This window comes from Sardina pilchardus, chromosome 16, assembly GCF_963854185.1.
Source record: "Sardina pilchardus chromosome 16, fSarPil1.1, whole genome shotgun sequence".
NCBI classification, from domain to species: domain Eukaryota; kingdom Metazoa; phylum Chordata; class Actinopteri; order Clupeiformes; family Clupeidae; genus Sardina; species Sardina pilchardus.
Window position 1 is genome coordinate 29,932,665 of NC_085009.1, and position 22,500 is coordinate 29,955,164.

General features: G+C 44.8%; 1 protein-coding gene across 1 annotated transcript in view; it reads right to left on the reverse strand.

Annotated features, from left to right (window-relative positions):
• Positions 1–22,500, reverse strand: part of nectin4a (nectin cell adhesion molecule 4a) — a 40,655-nt gene that overhangs the window by 15,270 nt on the left and 2,885 nt on the right. Inside the window, exons 2-5 of the mRNA XM_062516544.1 lie at positions 16,889–17,083; positions 12,984–13,151; positions 9,170–9,448; positions 4,164–4,281 (exon numbers count right to left, since the gene is read on the reverse strand). Coding sequence (XP_062372528.1) covers positions 4,164–4,281; positions 9,170–9,448; positions 12,984–13,151; positions 16,889–17,083 — 760 coding nt within the window. The remainder of the gene's footprint in view (positions 1–4,163; positions 4,282–9,169; positions 9,449–12,983; positions 13,152–16,888; positions 17,084–22,500) is intronic.

Genomic DNA, 22,500 nt, shown 5'->3' on the forward strand with positions numbered 1-22,500 from the left:
TGAGACAGAAGGTGCCTCTCATATAGCGTTTACGCGTCCTCTCTCGCTCCTCACTGATCTACATAAAGAATGATGGAGCGGCAACAATGGGATAGTCTAGCCCTTCTTCTATCTTTCTTTATGTAGATCATTGTGGATCGAGGCGCGAGGGAGGACATATAAACGCTGCTTGAGAGGGACCCACAGTAAATACTTTAAAAGTTGTATGTAGATAGTCTAATTAATGTTGATAGACAGACTGTTTAATGGATGTTGATAGGCAGATTGTTTAATAGATATTGATTGACAGTTTAATGGGTGGATGAGTGAATGGTCTGAAGAAGATGAATGGATAGAAGGTTGGATGGAATGTGCCTTATATTCTTGTTAAGAGAGACACTACAGCTCTCTGAGAGTAGTTGACACAGGTGTAATCAATTTAACTGGCTAGTCTTAAGAGAGCTAGAGTACTCTTAAAGCCTGAGACAGAGTAAATAATTTAAAAGTTGAATGTAGATAGTCTAATTAATGTTGATAGACAGAGAGTTTAATGGATGTTGATAGACAGATTGTTTAATAGATGTTGATAGACAGTTTAATGGGTGGATGAGTGAATGGTCTGAAGAAGATGAATGGATAGAATGTTGGATGGAATGTGCCTTATATTCTTGTAGAATGGAGAGACACAGCTCTCTACTGAGAGTAGTGGATACAGATACAGGTGTAATCAATTTAACTGGCTAGTCTTAAGAGAGCCAGCCTGAGACAGAGTAGATTGTTTAAAAGTTGAATGTAGATCGTCTAATTGATGTTGATAGGCAGACTGTTTAGAATGGGTGGATGAGTGAATGGTTTGAAGAAGATGAATGGATATAAAGTTGAATGGAATTAGGAGGACTTATTTTGATACTGTTGTGCGCAGAGGATACAGGGGAACAGAATATGTAGTCTTCAGAGAGGAGCCTGAGAGAAACTGACAGTTGGTGCCCAGGTGGCCGGCCACCTGGTGTAAGATTCTAATTGCTGCCGTGATGTCATAATGAGCAATGTTAAGTCTATGGGGGAAATTGTAATAGTTTTTAACTAATAGTTTAAAAAGTATAAAAGTTACAAAGTTGAAAAATATAAAGCAGGCATGGCATAAGCAAGACCTACGCAACAACGTTTGAATGAAGTTTCTACGTTAAACGGTTGAAGCTGAATTGGCTGCGTTAGAAGAAGAAGTTTAATAATAATAATAACTAGAGAATGTAATTCCAGGGAAATTACGAGCGCATGAAAATGCAAAAATGTATAGATACAGTAGATAATGTAGATATAGTTACTAAGGTGTAGCTAGGGTAAACATGGTGGTTGCATAGTTTAAAGAAAGCTGATGGTGTGAAGGTAGACAGTTTAAAGCTTAAACATTACAGTTCTAACTGAACTAATGATTTCTAGCAGTTATGCTAAAAATGCTAACGATGCTAACAATGCTAACCAGGTTGATTAGCTAACTTAGCTAATCATTTCTAACAGTTATGCTAAAAATGCTAGCAATGCTAACTATGCTAACAATGCTAACCAGGTTGATTAGCTAACTTAGCTAATCATTTCTAACAGTTATGCTAAAAATGCTAACTATGTTAACCATGCTAACAAGCTAACTTGCTAGTGAGGACTTTTATTTTGAAACATTTTTTGATAGGGTATCTATGGTGGCCACTATCAGGAATAAAGAAGTTATTGTAGTAAAATCATGTTGGTTGCTATGGAAACGGTCATAAACACTTAATTTCAATGGTTGCTATGTTGGTTGCTAGGTACATTGAGGTTTCATGTAGTTGACTGGAGGCATAGTTGATGATAACTGACAGTTGGAATGGTTGAACAGTTAAATAGTTGAGTAGTTTCAATGGTTAAATGATTTAATAGTGTTTTATTGCAATGAGGACTTTTATTTTGAAACAGTTGTGGACAGAGGAAGTAGTGAAACAGGCTGTAGTCTTAATGAGATTGTATGCTTAAAGCCTGAGAGAGAGAGAGCTGCTGCACCTGGACTGGCCACCTGGCATAAGATTCTAATTGCCCTATTGTGATGTCATAATCACAATGTTAAGTCTATGGGGAATTTTTAATAGTTTTTATTTAATAGTTCAAAAAGTATAAAAGTTACGAAGTTGAAAAAAACATAGCTGAAGTCACCTAAGTAAGACCTACGCAGCGCAGTTTGAATGAAGTTTCTACGTTATACGGTTGAAGCTGAATTGCACGCACAAAAAGCGTTAGAAGAATAATAATGACCTATAATAAGAACTAGAGAATGTAATTCCAGGGAAATTACGAGTGCATGAAAATGCAAAAATGTATAGATACAGTAGATAATGTAGATATAGTTACTAAGGTGTAGCTAGGGTAAACATGGTGGTTGCATCGGTTAAAGAAAGCTGATAGTGTGAAGGTTGACAGTTTAAAGCTTAAACATTACAGTTCTAACTGAACTAAGGATTTCTAGCAGTTCTGCTAAAAATGCTAACAATGCTTACTATGCTAACAATGTTAACCAGGTTGATTAGCTAACTTAGCTAATCATTTCTAACAGTTATGCTAAAAATGCTAACAATGCTAACCAGGTTGATTAGCTAACTTAGCTAATCATTTCTAGCAGTTATGCTAAAAATGCTAACAATGCTAATATGCTAACTAGCTACCTTGTTAGTGAGGACTTTTATTTTGAAACATTTGTTGATAGGGTATCTATGGTGGCCACTATCAGGAATAAAGAAGTTACTGTAGTAAAATCATGTTGGTTGCTATGGAAACTGTCTTAAACGCTTAATTTTAATGGTTGCCATGTTGGTTGCTAGGTCCATGGAGGTTTCATATAGTTGACTGGAGGCATAGTTGATGATAACTGACAGTTTGAATGGTTGAACAGTGAAATAGTTGAGGCAGTTTCAATGGTTAAATGATTTAATAGTGTATTATTGCAGTGAGGACTTTTATTTTGAAACAGTTGTGGACAGAGGAAACAGTTTAGGATATGTAGTCTTCACAGAGAGATTGTATGCTTCAGGCCTGAGAGAGACAGAGCTGCTGCAGGTGGGGCTGGCCACCTGGCATAACATTCTAATTGCCCTATTATGATGTCATAATCCAATGTTAAGTCTATGGGGAATTTTTAATAGTTTTTATTTAATAGTTCAAAAAGTGTAAAAGTTACAAAGTTGAAAAATATATAGCTGAAGTGTCCTAAGTAAGACCTACGCAGCGCAGTTTGAATGAAGTTTCTACGTCAAACGGTTGAAGCTCAATTAGACGCACAAAAAGCGTTAGAAGAAAAATATCAATAATAAGAATAAATCGGATAACAGTAGAGTGCATTTTCATGCACTCTAATAAATCGGATAACAGTAGAGTGCATTTTCATGCACTCTAATAAACACTGGACAAAAAGACACAATAGTTGAGCGAGTCTTTGAAAGGCTAAATCATTCGGGAAACTCTTTCTAAATCCTTAGCCACGCCCCCGAGAGCTTACTGCAAATTAGTCACAAGTGAACTATAACAATAACCTGACAAAGCAAACAAACTGCTAACGACAGAGTATTTATAAACACAGAACAAAACAAAAACGCTAAACCCAGCAAGCTCTTGGATCTGGTAGATTATAGACCCTGTCAACAGCACAAACAAAAGTGCATTCCTAAGGTGTTTCTGGTTGCACAGAAAACAATACTGAGCTAATGGTAACAAAAACATATAAAAAGCCAGATTCATTTTTATTTCAAAGTAACTGCATTGGTTTTGAACGTTTGAAACCTAAATCTATACTCTATACTACTGGCCTATATACTGCAGTCCTCTACTACTCTGGCCAAACGCATGGGCGAATCTTCTATCTGTCAACAATTACGCTGACATGTAGGAACAAGACCGATTAAGCCACTCGGCCCAACACAGTGAGGCTTTAAGACTGGTTCACAGGGACAGGTGAAACAGGTGTGCTGTGTATGTGTGTGTGTGTGTGTGTGGGGGGGGGGGGGTGGGGGGGGCTCTTACCTGGACCAGGTGAAGTTAGTGGGCTTTGGAAGGTGTGCTGATTGCTGTGTGTGTGTGTGTGTGTGTGTGTGTGTGTGTGTGTGTGTGTGTGTGTGTGTGTGTGTGTGTGTGTGTGTGTGTGTGTGTGTGTGTGGTGGTCTTACCTGGACCAGGTGAAGTTAGTGGGCTTCGGATTTCCTCCACTCACACATTTGAGCTCGGCGTCTTCCTTGCCAACATGCCAGTCCTCTTTGAAGCCAGCGATTACCACGTCAGGAGGGTCTGGGAGTATCAAACAAACACACACACACACACACACACACACACACAAACACACACACACACACACACACACACACTAACATGAGATCACTGTGATCACCTCTAGTCAGTTCTCCATTGGTGATCCTAATCCAAAGATTTGATATAGTGTTGTTGCTATGATCAAGTTTCAAGTTCAACTTGAAAAACCTGAACTTTGAAACTTGATAATAGCAACAACACTATCAAATCTGCTCTAATATTAACCCATATGAACACTGAATATCTAGCCTGATAAACCAGCCTAAATGGATTGGATGTCTGGCTCTGATGAATGGATACAACAGAACATTGTTGATGAGCACAACCCGTTGTCTATCAAACCGTGTCTGTGCCTATAGGCCAACGCTCCCTCAAAACCCCGCCCCAGAGCCCTCTGCCCCGCCCGCGTTGATTCAAAACACATCTCTGCGTTGTGATTGGTTTAGTTGCCATCTGCCAGATTCAGGGCAGTGTTTTCAAAATGTACAGTGGTCCGAGGCCAGACCCAAATGCAGGCAAAACATTTTGCCGTCCAGCAGTTGGCGCTGGTTTTCCAGGCTACTGAATATCTATAAAATGCTTCATCAGTAAAAAAAACTACCTGTCTGACTATGCCCACCCACGAGGAAACTTAGTGAGTTGCTTGAGGATCTGTCAGATCTCCCCTGACGCACAGTCACAGACATGTGGCTGAATCAGTCATCCCTAGTGCACCGTAAGTCAGAGCACCTGTTGGTCTGAAGCTGTGGAAAAGTGCCTGAAGCTAGTCTGGTACAAGTCTCAACCTCCCAATCCAACAGACACTCGCTGGAAATGTGTTTTGCCGTACACAAACACAACCCAGCTAGCATAGCACACACAAGACCTTCAGCTAGCATAGCACACACAAGACCTTCAGCTAGCATAGCACACACAAGACCTTCGGTCATTCAACAACCCAGCTAGCATAGCACACACAAGACCTTCAGCTAGCATAGCACACACAAGACCTTCAGTCATTTAACAACCCAGCTAGCATAGCACACACAAGACCTTCAGTCATTCAACAACCCAGCTAGCATAGCACACACAAGACCTTCGGTCATTCAACAACCCAGCTAGCATAGCACACACAAACACAACCCAGCTAGCATAGCACACACAAGACCTTCACCTAGCACAGCACACAAAAGACCTTCAGTCATTCAACAACCCAGCTAGCATAGCACACACAAGACCTTCAGTCATTCAACAACCCAGCTAGCACAGCACACACAAGACCTAAAATCACCTCAGCGATCTCATAGGTCACGCAGAGGTCACTCAGGGGTCAGTCAGAGGTCACCTGTACTGTCTCTACTGCACCAGAGCCAGACGCTGCACCTGACCCAGACAGCCCCATGGGCAGGGCAGTGACTAATGCTTCTGGGTAATGGTGCTGGCCCATGCGGTTTGGATGCTCTCCCACTTTTCCCACTTAAAGCAACATTTTTTTAATCTGGGAAAACCTGAATCATCAGCAGGCACATTCTTGGTCACAATCATCCAATCAGAACATTACAAACTGGTCATGTGGTTGCCTGGCAACATTGCCCAAGAGGTTACCCCATGTTCAGCGCATCATCAATAGGCGCGTTCAAGTTGGCTGCGCAGCACAAAAACTGCGCAGCACAAGATGCACGTGGTTAAAAATCTGTCCACGATGGTCTAGATGGGCGTGTTTTCGACTCGGCAGTCGGTATCACATGGCCTCAACTTATCGCGGGAGCAAGGCGTGGCCAGGCGGCTGCTCCGCAAAAGAGCAGCCGGTCTGGAGGTACTGCGGAGAGCAGCGGAGCCTAGACCCTGCCTTCATGACGTCAGGTCTTTGCCCTAATTGGCTTTTACATCCCTGACGTGTGTGCAGGTGTTTAGATGCCTCCCCATATCCACAAGAGTCCGTGCGGGTCCGTGCCTCGTGATTCGTCACATGGTCAAGTCTAGCCAAGTCTACCCTACGGGAAGTAGAGAGTGTACAACTTCATAGCAGCGTTTGCATCCCCGCCCCTGCTGCCACCGGCAGCTCTCGTTGCTGCAAAAGGTCATTTGGAGTTGAACTTGAACACGGCTACTGTCAGAAAACTGTCCAGAAATCCCACAGCTCCAAACACGATAGGTGCTTCTCAACATGCCTCCTCGATCCTCGATGCTCGATCCTCGAGGGGCGTTCCCACTGATCTAGATAACGAACACTGAATAGGCTATCCCATTGTTTTCGCCCCATCATTCTTTTTGTCGATCAGTGAGGATCGAGGCCCGAGGAGCGAGGGAGGACATATAAAAGCCCAAATGAGAGGCACCCTATATCAGAGACTGAAGTAGCATTATGGCTAGCAACAGACACACAGTGCCTATGGCTAGCTTAGCATAGGCACTGCATAGTGTACCTGCCATTAGCGTGCAGCAGGAGAGGGCAAATATATGCATTATGGGCTATATTAAATATATGTATGCATTAAGTGTGTATAAGCAAAATGAGCAGATAAATAAGTTTATGTCTGTTTGTCATCCAGATCCCAATTACAATGATTCAATCACGTTATAATCCAAAGGGATTTACGTATGTCCGTGACATTACAGGTGCTACTGGCTTAAGGGCACAACGGTGGATGTTGGGAATTGAACCCACAACCTTTCTGGCTATTGCATGCTAGCCCAGGTCCTTAACCACTACACTATACACTGCAGGAAATTAAATGTAACTGGTGTTACTAATCTTATATTAAGATAAAAAATTGTTTTTAGTATGAAAAGACTTTGACAAATGTGCTTGTTTTAGGACAAATTTACTTAGCGAACCGGCAGACAAATGTACTTGTTTTCAAAAGACAAAAAAAGACAAACTTTTCTTAAATGAAGTCAAATGATTTCACAAGAAGAGACTAGGTAAGTCTCTTAATACTGAGAGCAACACCAACTAGTTTTTTTTCTTTTTGTATATCTTGATATAAGATTAATAATGCTTGGTTGCATTTTATCAGTGTTTGCAGTGCGCCTCTCCGCAAACATCAAAGGAACATCGGTGATTGATTTACGACAGGAGTCGGAGTCTGAGACGGAATGAGCTCCGAGGCTGTTGTGTCACTGCATGTCACAGTACAGCAAACAACAGATATGCACAGTATCACACTACACACACACACGAGCGCACACACGCACCCACACCCAAGCACACACGCACCCACCCACCCACACACACATGTGCGTGCGGGCACACGCGCACACACACACACACACACACACACACACACACACACAAATGCACACACACATACACACACACAGAACAATGTGTGTCTTCTCTACCCTTGCACAGCAGATATATTGGCTTCCCAGCCTGGGGCTAGAGAGCAGGAACAGGCCCAGCTATGAGCCCAGGGAGAAGTAGCTCATGTTGTACTGTAGCACCTTTGTATATGTAAGGGATAATCAACGACGCGCCGTGCGTTTATAGGAAAATAATGCACGTTCGAAGTGGTAATAAGGACCCGACGCCGCAGGCGGAGGGGACTTTACACTTCGATAAGTGCATTATTTTCCTATAAACGCACAGGGCGCGGAGTTGATTATCCCGCTTATACCACTGCTACTATCATTTTCGTTTATATTGCCGCTGTCTTAGATACAACATTGCTGTTTTTACCGTTACATTCACATTGGCGAATTAATATTCAAGTGTAATAAGCCCAAAAAAAGGGAACTACTTCATAGCCGTGCGGTATATAGAAAAATAATGCACGTTCCAAATAGCGCATCACAATAGGAAATTTGACCAAGCAGTGGTATAAGAGTGATGTACTGTATGGGTCGATGGGACCGGCCCTCCCATACTGATGCTATGCTATATGTCTGGTAGCACAGGCATGCAGTTCTAACCGCACAGCATGCTGCAATGCTTGTTCAGTGAGTTCACTCCCCATACATTAGACTGGTCTAAATCTCACTCTCCATACATTAGACCAGTCTAAATCTCACTCCCCATACATTAGACCAGTCTAAATCTCACTCCCCATACATTAGACTAGTCTAAATCTCACTCCCCATACATTAGACCGGTCTAAATCTCACTCCCCATACATTTGACCAGTCTAAATCTCACTCTCCATAAATTAGACTGGTCTAAATCTCACTCACAGGGGGTTACTAGCCCATTGACAAGTTTACAAGGTATGGTAAAATACCCTGTGATTTTGGCTGCCATTCAACAAGACTACTCTGACTGGCATCATAACACTATGCCACACAAGGACCATATAACCACACAGAGAAACACAAATGTCTAACTATCTTCACCTCAGTCACCTCAGTTAGTCTCAACTCTTTGGAAAATACTATATGTTTATTGTAAAGCACTTTGGTGCAGCCCAGCCGTCTGTGAATGTGCTACAGAACTTGACTATACAGTATAGCTGTGGAGTGAGTGGCCACATTCAACCCACGGCCTCTGACTATAGTGTACAGTTTTATATGACTAGTGTACACGTGTATATGTATATAAATGCTGATTAATCTATAGTGGTATATGTGAACTAGCTGGCCTCTGACTATAGTGTACAGTTTTATATGTATATAAATGCTGATTAATCTCAAGTGGTATATGTGAACTAGCTGGCTATCGTACACGTGTGTATGTATATTAATGACTACCGTAATTTCCCAAGTGTTAGCCACAGTTAAGACATTGATTTTGCAAAGTTTCTTCAACACGGGGGCAATTAATATGCTACTAATATGTTTTTTGTTTCTTTTAACTTACACAAATCACTGTCCTTATACACAATGCAGCTAATACACAAGAAATTACGGTTTGACGGTTTCTGTGTGTGTGCACTGTCCAGCCGTCACTCACAGTGCACCTGCAGTACATTGCTGATCCTGAAGGGGGCGGTGAAGGTGGGGTGCCACACCAGGCAGTCCAGGCGCCGGCCGTTGAGGCTGCGGAGCGGGTGCAGGGAGAACTGGCCGGACACGGTGCGCGCGTCCACGCTGCGGTTCTGAGGCTGGCCCGGCAGGTCCGTGTCCCAGGTGACCCGCGGCTGAGGACGACCCACGGAGCGACACAGCGCCGCCGGACGGAAGGACTGACCCTCCACCATGACCACCGGCTCCAGGCTGGAGATGGGACGAGCTGTGGGGGGAGAGAGAGACAGAGCTTTAGGATGGGGATGGAACATATGGACGGAAGGACTGACCCTCCACCATGACCACCGGCTCCAGGCTGGAGATGGGACGAGCTGGGGGGGGGAGAGGGGGGGGAGAGAGAGAGAGAGTTTTAGGATGGGGATGGAACACATGGAGAGAGAGAGGGAGAGAGAGAGCTTTAGGATGGAGGAACACAGACAGAGGGAGAGAGAGAGAGAGAGAGTTTTAGGATGGGGATGGAACACATGGAGAGAGAGAGGGAGAGAGAGAGCTTTAGGATGGGGATGGAACACACAGAGAGAGAGAGAGAGAGAGCTTTAGGATGGGGATGGAACACATGGAGAGAGAGAGGGAGAGAGAGAGCTTTAGGATGGGGATGGAACACACACAGAGAGAGAGAGAGAGAGAGCTTTAGGATGGGGATGGAACACATGGAGAGAGAGAGGGAGAGAGAGAGCTTTAGGATGGGGATGGAACAAGCTGTGTGTGGGGGGGGAGCTTTAGGATGGAGATGGAACATACGGAGAGAGAGAGCTTTAGGAGATCGAACACAGACAGAGGGACAGAGAGGGAGAGAGGGAGAGAAGAGAGGGAGGGAAAGAGAGAGAAAGAGAGAGAGAGTGAGAGAGAGAGCTTTAGGAAGGAGAACACACAGAGAGAGAGGGAGAGAGAGAGAGAGCTGTTGGAAGGAGTTGGAACACACTGGTGGGGCAAGAGAGGGAGATATAGATATATAGAGAGAGAGCAGAAAGATGGAGATCAGACACACTGAGAGAGGAGGTTTAGGATGGATACTTAGAGTGGAGAGGGAAGATGAACACAGGAGTAAGTAAGTAAGTAAGTCATTTTAATTTGAATAGCACATTACATTCCAAAGTGCTGCACAGTTAAAAAGAGTTTCAGAGATGATTCAAGCACCAACTAAATAGCCGACACCTCCAGACACAAGCCAAAACAAAAGGACAGACATATAAACATACAGACACAATGCAAGCGGCATTAACTCCATTGGTTACACAGGCTCAGTGGCTGAACGTCTGAAAAGACGAGGTTTTAGTAGAGATTTAAAAACAGTCACAGATGATGATGATGTATGGTCTTGTAACTGTTCCAGAGGAGCGATGCATAGATAGCGAGAGGAGAACACAATCGCCTTTCTGTATGCAGGAACAGGGTGTGGATACTACTACTATCTAATAGGAAGCCTGTGCAGGAACAGGGTGTGGATACTACTACTATTTAATAGGAAGCCTGTGCAAGGCCGCCAGTCCTGGAGTGAGGTGTTCTGAAGCTGAACAACAGCATTGAGCTGTTTGTTAAATTCCAATTCAGGGTTAAAAAAACACTCCAAGATTTCTGATCTGCAGTCTCAGAGATGGAGTAAGGCCGGGGGCCCAGGATTCCCCTCCAGTTTGCTTAGTCAAAGACAGAATAACCAAAAACTGTGAGCCATCCACATTTTTATATCCTTTCATTCACAGTCATTGAGTCTTTCGATAGAACACTGATTTCAAAGGGACAAAGGTAGATATAATTGCAGATCATCTGCATAGCAATGAAAAAAGACATTATGTTTGGGAATAATTTGACCTAGCGGAGCATGTACAGAGAGAACAGAAGAGGGCCCAAAATAGACCCCTGCGGAACTCCAGAGGTCATAGCAGCAGGTGTAGAGGAGCATGCCCCAGTGTTGCAGGTAACAGTTCTTTATATATTAAATAAACCAGTGAAGAACCAAGCCCCTAATTTCTACACAATGCTCTAGACACTCAGTGAGTATATCATGGTCTACTGTGTCAAAAGCTTAACTTAAATCCAGCAAAACCAACACAGAACCATTTCCAGAGTCAGCATTGAACTCATTGGTCATTGGTAACCTTCAGTCGAGCAGACTCTGTACTGTGAAATGCCCAGAAATGTATCGTCATGTAAAGAAAGATGATTGTTGAAAAGACACAACTTGTTCTTAAACTTTGCTCAAAAATGGCAGTTTTGATATTGGCCTATAGCTAGGACACTAACTTAATGTCATGTTTGTTTAAGAGAAGTTGAGCAATAGCCTGTTTAAAACAATCAGGAACTATGCTAACTATGCATTAGCTAGGCTGGAATATATTACAGCCAGGGCATCATAGCCAGGAGAGGAGAGGAGAGGAGCGCCATGAGACATGTGTAATGTTTTGGCGCTCTATAAATAAAATTGAATTGAATTGAATTGAGAGGAGAGGAGAGGAGAGGAGAGGGGAGGGGAGGAGAGGAGAGGAGAGGAGAGGAGAGGAGAGGAGAGGAGAGGAGAGGAGAGGAGAGGAGAGGAGAGGAGAGGAGAGGAGAGGGGAGGAGAGGAGAGGAGAGGAGATGAGAGGAGAGGGGAGGAGAAGAGAGCAGAGGAGAGGAGAGGAGAGGAGAAGAGAGGAGAGAAGAGGGGAGGAGAGGAGAGGTTACAAACAGAGGCTTCAGAGTGAGGCCTGGAAGAGCAGGCAGTGGAGGAGTGAGAGGTAGGTGGCTATGATTATGGCTGTGACGTGCTTCACACAAACACTTCCTGTGTCACTTTAAAGACTTACACAATACCAGAGTTGACATTTTTTCTGAGACGCTTACTTGTCTTCTCACATCTGTTAAGCCTCATTACTCAGAGATAATCTGACCTGAAATAACTCCTTATTAGCTAGCTGCCACCTGATAGCCTGCAGCAACGTCCCTATACTGCATCCTCGCCAGCCAGCAGCGGAGCGAGACAAACAAACACACGCACGCAGCCCAGACAGCGTGAGCGCTCGGAGCTACAGTAGCGTGGGGTCAGAGGTCGGGAAGAGAGGTCGGCGGACGAAGAGGAGCCAGACCTCTCTTATGGGGCAGCCGTGGCCTACTGGTTAGGGCTTCGGGCTTGTAACCGGAGGGTTGCCAGTTCGATCCCCGACCAGTCCACCACGGCTGAAGTGCCCTTGAGCAAGGCACCTAACCCCTCACTGCTCCCCGAGCACCGCTGGTTGGGCAGGCAGCTCACTGCTCTGGGTTAGTGTGTGATTCACCTCACTGTGTGTGCGCTGTGTGTATTCACTAATTCGGTTAAATTGGGTTAAATGCAGAGAAACAAATTTCCCTCACAGGATCAAAAAAGTATATATTCTAATCTATTCTATTCTATTCTAGGTGAGGAAGAGGAAGCTGTTGGAGGGGGAAGGATGGAAAGCCACCCAGAAGTGCGTTCAAATTCGGCAAACATGCGTGGAGAATGTGTCTGGTTAAACTTTTTTTTTGGAACAGTTCAACTTTTTTCTTTTTCTTAAAGTACATTTTTAGGGCATTTTTTATGCTTTTAACTAGACAGGACAGTGGAGAACAACAGGAAGTGAATGGGAGAGAGAGTCGGGGTGGGATCCGGAAAGGACTACACGGGGCGGGAATTGAAGCCAGGGCGCCGGTGTGTGGTGCTGCTGAGGAAGAGGAGGAGGATGGATGTGTGTGAGAGGAGGAGGATATGAGTGTGTGTGTGAGAGGGAGTGTGTGGGCAGACTTACTCCAGACGGTGAGCTGGATCTTGGACTCCGTAGTCCCTGAGGGGTAGGTGGTGATCTTGCAGCTGTAGAGCGTCTCGTCCGACTCCTCCGTGCTCAGGATCAGAAGCGACGCGTCCGCGGTGGGCTCAACCGCCGCGAAGCGCATCTTATTCACAAACTGGGTAAACTCTGCGGGAAACACACTTGCTTTAGACCAATGTGTAAGCGCATCTTATTCACAAACTGGGTAAACTCTGCGGGAAACACACTTGCTTTAGACCAATGTGTAAGCGCATCTTATTCACAAACTGGGTAAACTCTGCGGGAAACACACTTGCTTTAGACCAATGTGTAAGCGCATCTTATTCACAAACTGGGTAAACTCTGCGGGAAACACACTTGCTTTAGACCAATGTGTAAGCGCATCTTATTCACAAACTGGGTAAACTCTGCGGGAAACACACTTGCTTTAGACCAATGTGTAAGCGCATCTTTTTCACAAACTGGGTAAACTCTGCGGGAAACACACTTGCTTTAGACCAATGTGTAAGCGCATCTTATTCACAAACTGGGTAAACTCTGCGGGAAACACATTTGCTTTAGACCAATGTGTAAGCGCATCTTATTCACAAACTGGGTAAACTCTGCGGGAAACACACTTGCTTTAGACCAATGTGTAAGCGCATCTTATTCACAAACTGGGTAAACTCTGCGGGAAACACACTTGCTTTAGACCAATGTGTAAGCGCATCTTATTCACAAACTGGGTAAACTCTGCGGGAAACACACTTGCTTTAGACCAATGTGTAAGCGCATCTTATTCACAAACTGGGTAAACTCTGCGGGAAACACACTTGCTTTAGACCAATGTGTAAGCGCATCTTATTCACAAACTGGGTAAACTCTGCGGGAAACACACTTGCTTTAGACCAATGTGTAAGCGCATCTTATTCACAAACTGGGTAAACTCTGCGGGAAACACACTTGCTTTAGACCAATGTGTAAGCGCATCTTATTCACAAACTGGGTAAACTCTGCGGGAAACACACTTGCTTTAGACCAATGTGTAAGCGCATCTTATTCACAAACTGGGTAAACTCTGCGGGAAACACACTTGCTTTAGACCAATGTGTAAGCGCATCTTATTCACAAACTGGGTAAACTCTGCGGGAAACACACTTGCTTTAGACCAATGTGTAAGCGCATCTTATTCACAAACTGGGTAAACTCTGCGGGAAACACACTTGCTTTAGACCAATGTGTAAGCGCATCTTATTCACAAACTGGGTAAACTCTGCGGGAAACACACTTGCTTTAGACCAATGTGTAAGCGCATCTTACTCACAAACTGGGTAAACTCTGCGGGAAACACACTTGCTTTAGACCAATGTGTAAGCGCATCTTATTCACAAACTGGGTAAACTCTGCGGGAAACACACTTGCTTTAGACCAATGTGTAAGCGCATCTTATTCACAAACTGGGTAAACTCTGCGGGAAACACACTTGCTTTAGACCAATGTGTAAGCGCATCTTATTCACAAACTGGGTAAACTCTGCGGGAAACACACTTGCTTTAGACCAATGTGTAAGCGCATCTTATTCACAAACTGGGTAAACTCTGCGGGAAACACACTTGCTTTAGACCAATGTGTAAGCGCATCTTATTCACAAACTGGGTAAACTCTGCAGGAAACACACTTGATTTAGACCAATGTGTAAGCGCATCTTATTCACAAACTGGGTAAACTCTGCAGGAAATACACTTGCTTTAGACAAATGTTCACCCTACATAAACAAAACACATGGTATTACAAACTATGGGTGCCTCTGAACATCTCTCCTCGATCCTTGATGCTCAATCCTCGAGGGGCGTTCCCACTGATCTATAACTAACACTGGATAGACTATCCCATTGTTGCCGCCCCATCATTCTTTATCTATCAGTGAGGACGAGGATCAAGGAAGGGAGGGTGTATAAAAGGCCATATGAGAGGCACCCTATGCAAGACATTTGAAAAAGAATGACTGCAAATTACATACATAATTGTTTGTTACTAGTTTCACCAATGTCAAGGTGTGTTTAACAGTGCCCCCATGGGGGTGGGAGGGAAAACAAAGAAATTAGAATCTCTTTACACACCTAAGAACATGCAAGTAAACTTAACGGCCATTGAGCTACATCTGTTTAAGTATAGCCAACTGACCTCCATCTTTAACCTCAGTCTTCACCTCTTTCCCAATGAGGTTTCTACACTACACCACTTAACTAAGTGAACTTCATGCAGAACTTCAGATGAAACTAGCTGCTTAGAGGCTTTCCTCCATAACCTGCATTTTGAATAATGCAGTTCAACTGTGGGAAGTTGCTGGTAGAATGCTGTTTGCAGTGAGCCTTTGATCCGCTGTAATTTGTACACCTTCACTGAGAACAAAAGAATTGGGAAGGAGGACCCGTGACGGCCCGAGACCTGCCACACACACACACACACACACACACACACACACACTGAAGGTGAAACACGATCAGGTAATTGTTCTGAAGAAAACCATTGGCCTCTAATAGTAGTCCACGGCACATCACACACGCACACACACACACACACACACGCAGTTTGATGACTTTCCCACCTGGAGCAAGAAGCTACTAGCCCACCGAAACTGCACACAAAAACCGAGAGGACGACAGTAAGCTGAGTCCGACACACGTCATGGGGTGATGTCATCAGGCCTTTAACCCTTTCTTCCACTTCTCTGGTTCTAGCGCTCTGAGTCTCGGCCCGGGGCCGGGGGGAGGATGAGTTCATCGCTGGAGTAAGATGCATCAGACGATACGTCTGGGTCACACCTTTATAACGTTGCAAGCTGAGACATTAACTCGTCTACATTTTCACCCGTGTTTGTCAAGCCGGGACATAAACTATGAACTCATCTAAACTTTCATGTGTGATAATCAAGTTATGATTATAACATTTTTGCTGGATTTGTTTTATTCATTTATTATCAAAACAAAGTCCAACCACTAGTAGTGTGTGAGAAATATGGAACCTTTTGGATGTCAGCCCTCCCCTATCACTATTCATGGCAGAGATGACACACAGATAACACACCCACGCACGCAGAGATAACACACACTCTCACTCGTCTGATTCCGTCTTTGTCCAACACCCTCCCTCACAGGTGTGTGCTCATGAGAGATTGTTATCTATATGTGACCCTGTAAAGCGGAACCAGTCGTTTCGGTAAAATTAATTAAATTAAGTTATTGTGCTCACGTGAACGGCCATAAACTAAGCTTTCCAACGATATGTATATCGAGGGTATTACAAAAACTATCGCTAAGATAACAGCATCCAAAGTTGACATGGTTCTCCTGTCACGATATGCCAGAAGAGGAGAAATCACCTTTTTAAGCGGCGCGTGCACAACGGGAATGACAGCAAATGTGTTGAATCTTCGCCGGGTTTAACAGTCAAAACATATGTTTTTCCGTGAAATGCGTTCACGATATGACACTGTAGACTGTATACAGTCGAATTAGGCGAAAACGTGAAATTCAACATTTTAACCCGGAAGTTTGTTATTGTTGATTTTCTCAAAATAACGTTGTGCGCAAAACGACTGATTTCGCTATGAATGGTCACATATTGTGTGTTTGGCAAAAACAGGGCCTTGGTGTTGGAAAGACACCAGGAGATGACTACCATATCACCACATACACGTGCACACACACACACACACACACACACACACGTGCACACACACATACACAGGCATACACAGGCATACACACACGCACACAACACAGACAAACACACGCACACACAACACAAACACACACACAACACACACACACACACACACACACACACACACACATACACAACACAGTCACACACACACACACACACACACACACACTACTGACCTTTCACCCCCTCTTCGAAGTGGTACATGATGATCTGCTCCTCGTTGGCGTCGCCCTTCACTCGACTCCAGCTCACCTGCACCACCTTGTCCCCGCCATCGTATCGGCATGGCAACCGTGTCTCTGCCTCCGTCAGCGTCCGCAAGGGGATCACCGAGGTGAGGGGCTCCGCAGACTCCCCCAAAACACACATCACTGGAGAGAGAGGGAGAGAGAGAGAGAGAGGGATAGAGGGAGAGAGAGAGGGGGAGAGGGAGGGAGGGGGAGATAGAGGCAGGAAGAGGGAGGGAGAGAGATGGAAGGAGAGAGAGAGCCAGGGAGGGCAAGAAAGAGAGAGAGAGCATTCATTATTTGCCCTAAAACTAGTGAGTTAACAAGCCAGCAAATTTAGCATGCTAACAGCTAGCAACCTTGCTTTGTAAATATCAACATTAGCTGAGCTGCTAGTTCATTTTTGTGACATTACGCTGATGTGTGGTTATTTCATGACAGATGTGCATCCCCAACGATGCTCCAAGAATGATTTAGAGAAATATATGACAAAATGTCTACCAACAAACACAACCTGTAGCATGATTAGCAATACTTGTGCAATCAGAATGTAGGTTATGGTGCAAACAACTGGAATTCCACCCTGAAGGAGGAGTGTTTGAGAATGCACCCAGGCATGGCCCCGCCCACACAACACCCAGACCGTGACATCAGGAGGTCAAAGGTCAACTGTGACTGAGCTGCTGCACGCTCTGCATGTCGTCCCCTGGCAGATGCTAATGGTAAAGATGCTACCGTAGGAATCTCAATGTATAGCGAGAGTAGCATGTCACGTTTACATAAACCTCTCTTTTAAAACAGGCTCTCTCTGTTTTAAACAGACTCTCTCTCTCTCTCACACACACACACACACACACACACACACACACACACTCACACACACAAATGCGGCCAGTAGAAGTATCACAAGCTCATTCACCCATGCCAATGGCCCACATTTGTCCCTGACAGCTTTTCCGTTCAGCAGTGCAAAACACACACACACACACACACACACACACCAACCACATCAATACCCGATCAGTCATATTCTGGAGTCAACCATAACCTGAGGAAATCTGTGCCTTGTTTTTTTCCCACGCTTCTACTCTTCCAGCTCCAACCTCTCCAGCCCCTGCATGTCAGAGACACACACACACACACACACACACACACACACACACACACACACACCTGAGCCTGTGCCTGCGCTTTGCCGTGTTCGGTCTTGTTGGGATGCCTACCGGATGGACGGTGCCGTATCCTCAGGGAAAGCTGTTAGCGTCGGCTAACGCAACCAAAACGCTGCAGTTTCGCTGCTCGTATTTCTCGCCTCACCTGTTCAAAGGCGTTTATCACACATCAGACACTGTTGCCTACATGTTGGCTCAGTAGCAGGGGTGTTGGTGGTAAAATAACAGGTGGATCAGACACTGTTGCCTATATTGTCCTCTATGTTGGCTCATGAATTTGGTTATTTGGTGATAACCATCCAGAAATTTCAGGGGTGGATAAACTGTTTACTTGCGTTTAGCCTCCACTACACCCCTGCTCAGCAGGCTACTTCCTGCAGACTGTGGTGGCACAGAAGACGTGTCTACATTATCCTCCATGTTGGCTCAGCTGGCTACTACCTTCAGACTGTAGTGGCACAGAAGACAGTCATAAATCAGTTGCTCGTGTCTACATTATCCTCCATGTTGGCTCAGCTGGCTACTACCTTCAGACTGTGGTGGCACAGAAGACAGTCACAGTTCAGGTGCTTGCCTCTACATTTTCCTCCATGTTGGCTCAGCTGCTACTCTAGCTACTACTGTAGTGGCACAGAAGACAGTCACAGTTCAGGTGCTTGCGTCTACATTTTCCTCCATGTTGGCTCAGCTGGCTACTACTGTAGTGGCACAGAAGTGCAGTGAAAACCCCAAGATGGCCGCTGCATGGGTTCCAGATTAGAACACAATGGCTGTCCATCACTGAGCCTGAATCCCCAGACACCACAGGAGACGAGTTCAGGGAGTGCAAAAACAGGAGATAGAAAGAACAACAGGTGTCTGCAACAGAGAGAGAGAGAGGGGGGGAGAGAGAGAGAGAGAGAGAGAGAGAGAGAGAGACAGACAGAGAGAGAGGGGGAGAGAGAGAAAGAAAGAGAAAGAGAGAGAGAGACCTCTGGGGAGGGACAGATATGTTGCTCAACTCGTTTCCCATCACTTCAGCCTATTTATGCCACAGTGCGCACAGAAAAACTCCACTTACGCTACACACACACACACACACACACACACACACACACACACACACACACACGTCACACACCTACACACACCTACGCACATCACATCACACACCTACGCACATCACATCACACGCCTACACATGTCACACTGCTGCGCAGGGCTATCCCTGTCCTGCACTTGTGCTCCTGTTGCCCTGACCTGTTTCACCTGTGACACACACACACCACACACACACACACACACACAGATCCTTTTTTATCAATTGGAGCTGCAAATTGATTCTTATGAATATACAGCATATAATAACAATGTTCGAGTGACTGATTGATTGATTGATTGACTGATTTTACTAAAAGCTTCAGTGTTTGGTTAGGAGATAAAAGTTACGTTGATGACAAAGTGCTGAAGCAATAAATCCCCAATACTGACAACATGCCACAGAGCAGAAGAGCAGAGGAAGAGCAGTAGAGGAAGAGTTGTAGAAGAGTTATAGAAGAGCAGAGGAAGAGTTGTGGAAGAGTTGTGGAAAAGTTGTGGAAGAGTTGTAGAAGAGTTATAGAAGAGCAGAGGAAGAGTTGTGGAAAAGTTGTGGAAGAGTTGTATCATAGTTATAGAAGAGCAGAGGAAGAGTTGTGGAAGAGCAGAGGAAGAGTTGTGGAAAAGTTGTGGAAGAGTTGTAGAAGAGTTATAGAAGAGAAGAGGAAGAGCAGAGGAAGAGTTGTGGAAAAGTTGTGGAAGAGTTGTGGAAAAGTTGTGGAAGAGTTGTAGAAGAGTTATAGAAGAGCAGAGGAAGAGTTGTGGAAGAGTTGTGGAAAAGTTGTGGAAGAGTTGTAGAAGAGTTATAGAAGAGCAGAGGAAGAGCAGAGGAAGAGTTGTGGAAAAGTTGTGGAAGAGTTGTAGAATAGTTATAGAAGAGCAGAGGAAGAGTTGTGGAAGAGCAGAGGAAGAGTTGTGGAAAAGTTGTGGAAGAGTTGTAGAAGAGTTATAGAAGAGCAGAGGAAGAGTTGTGGAAAAGTTGTGGAAGAGTTGTGGAAAAGTTGTGGAAGAGTTGTAGAAGAGTTATAGAAGAGCAGAGGAAGAGCAGAGGAAGAGTTGTGGAAAAGTTGTGGAAGAGTTGTAGAAGAGTTATAGAAGAGCAGAGGAAGAGTTGTGGAAGAGTTGTAGAAGAGTTATAGAAGAACAGAGGAAGAGTTGTGGAAGAACAGGGGAAGAGTTGTGGAAGAGTTGTGGAAGAGTTGTAGAATAGTTATAGAAGAGCAGAGGAAGAGTTGTGGAAAAGTTGTGGAAGAACAGAGGAAGAGTTGTGGAAAAGTTGTGGAAGAGTTATAGAAGAGCAGAGGAAGAGTTGTGGAAAAGTTGTGGAAGAGTTATAGAAGAGCAGAGGAAGTTGTGGAAGAACAGAAAGAGCTGTAGCAATAGATCCAAAAGATGCTAAATGTTAATGTTTATGGTCATAATTCTTAGCAGACACTTTCGTCCAAAGTGACCAATTAGGCAAATCATTAGTTACAAGTAAGAGATTCGTGTGTGTGTGGATTGGGTGTAGAGAAGGGTGGGAATAGCTGACACTCTTAATGTACAATAGAGGGGACCTTAAGAGTGGGAGGGGATAAATAGTGTGTAATACTTAAATAGTGTGTTACTTGTTGGGTGTGAGTGTGTTTGCTAATGTTAAGTGAGCGGGATTGCCAGTGTGTGCTTGTGGGTGTCGGTGTGTGTGTGTGTGTGTGTGTGTGTGTGTGTGTGTAGCTTCCAGCTTGTGATGTGAGACACAGAGAATCACCGGTTGTTTTTGTTGCTGTGATTCATGGTTTGATTTAGGTTTAGGTTTGTTTTTAATACATCACATGGTCCGGTCGCAGCAAGACAGGATTTAATTTGATCTGTCACACTTTCTGTAAGTGTCCAAATTTAGCACCCAGGTTTAAAAGGCACTCAACTCCACCCTGTTACACCCATACGTATATATGCATCACACCCACACACACACACCCACACACAGACAAATACAGGGAGAGAGAAACACAGAGAGACAGAGAGAGAGACACACACACACACACTGCTGATATAGTCAGACAGCTGTCCAATTGATATCGCCTCTTTCTTAACTGCTCATGTGCTATCCTCCTCCACATGAGCTGTGCATCACTGTGTGGCTGATCAGCTGACTACGCCTCATCTCCTTACGCTATCTGCTCATTGGCTGACCAGGCCTCATCTCCTTACGCTATCTGCTCATTGGCTGACCAGGCCTCATCTCCTTACGCTATCTGCTCATTGGCTGACCAGGCCTCATCTCCTTACGCTATCTGCTCATTGGCTGACCAGGCCTCATCTCCTTACGCTATCTGCTCATTGGCTGACCAGGCCTCATCTCCGTACGGTCCTATCTGCTCATTGGCTGACCAGGCCTCATCTCCGTACGGTCCTATCTGCTCATTGGCTGACCAGGCCTCATCTCCGTACGGTCCTATCTGCTCATTGGCTGACCAGGCCTCATCTCCTTACGCTATCTGCTCATTGGCTGACCAGGCCTCATCTCCTTATGGTCCTATCTGCTCATTGGCTGACCAGGCCTCATCTCCTTATGGTCCTATCTGCTCATTGGCTGACCAGGCCTCATCTCCTTACGGTCCTATCTGCTCATTGGCTGACATACTGTAAATGTGCTGTGGGCTGTGGGCTGTGGCATGATGACATATTCTCATGATCATGTTGTGATATGCACAGTGTTGTCGTCTGGATAGGCCTGGATATGTTGTGATCGTCTGATTAGGTCTGGTTATGAGTGAAATGACTTGTTATGTTGTGATCGTCTGGTTAGGTCTGGTTATGCTGTCGTCTGGTTAGGTGTGGTTATGTTGTGATCGTCTGGATTGGTCTGGTTATGTGAGAGTGTTTCTTTTTCAGTTTCTTTCACAGCTTGCTTTGTTGTCTGCCGTTGTGTTGAGGAGTCTGAAGAACCTGTTATTGTCTGGACACAAGATGTTGTCTGGCCCAATGGTGTGTGTGTGTGTGGGGGGGGGGGGTATGTGTGTGTGTGTGTTGTCCGGGCACTAGTGTAGGTGTCTGCAGGAGGCAGAGCTATTGGCTCACCGCAAGCTGGAATCTGCCTACACCACATTACTGGCATAACAGCACATGCCACTCAGCATCCGGCCTATACACACACACACACACACACACACACACACACACACACCACTGAAAATCCTACTCACTTAACATTAGCAAACACTCTCACACCCAACAAGTCACGCACCATTTTCACCACCCACTCACACACAGACACAGACACACACACACACACACACACACACACACACAAATGCATACATATGTATGAAT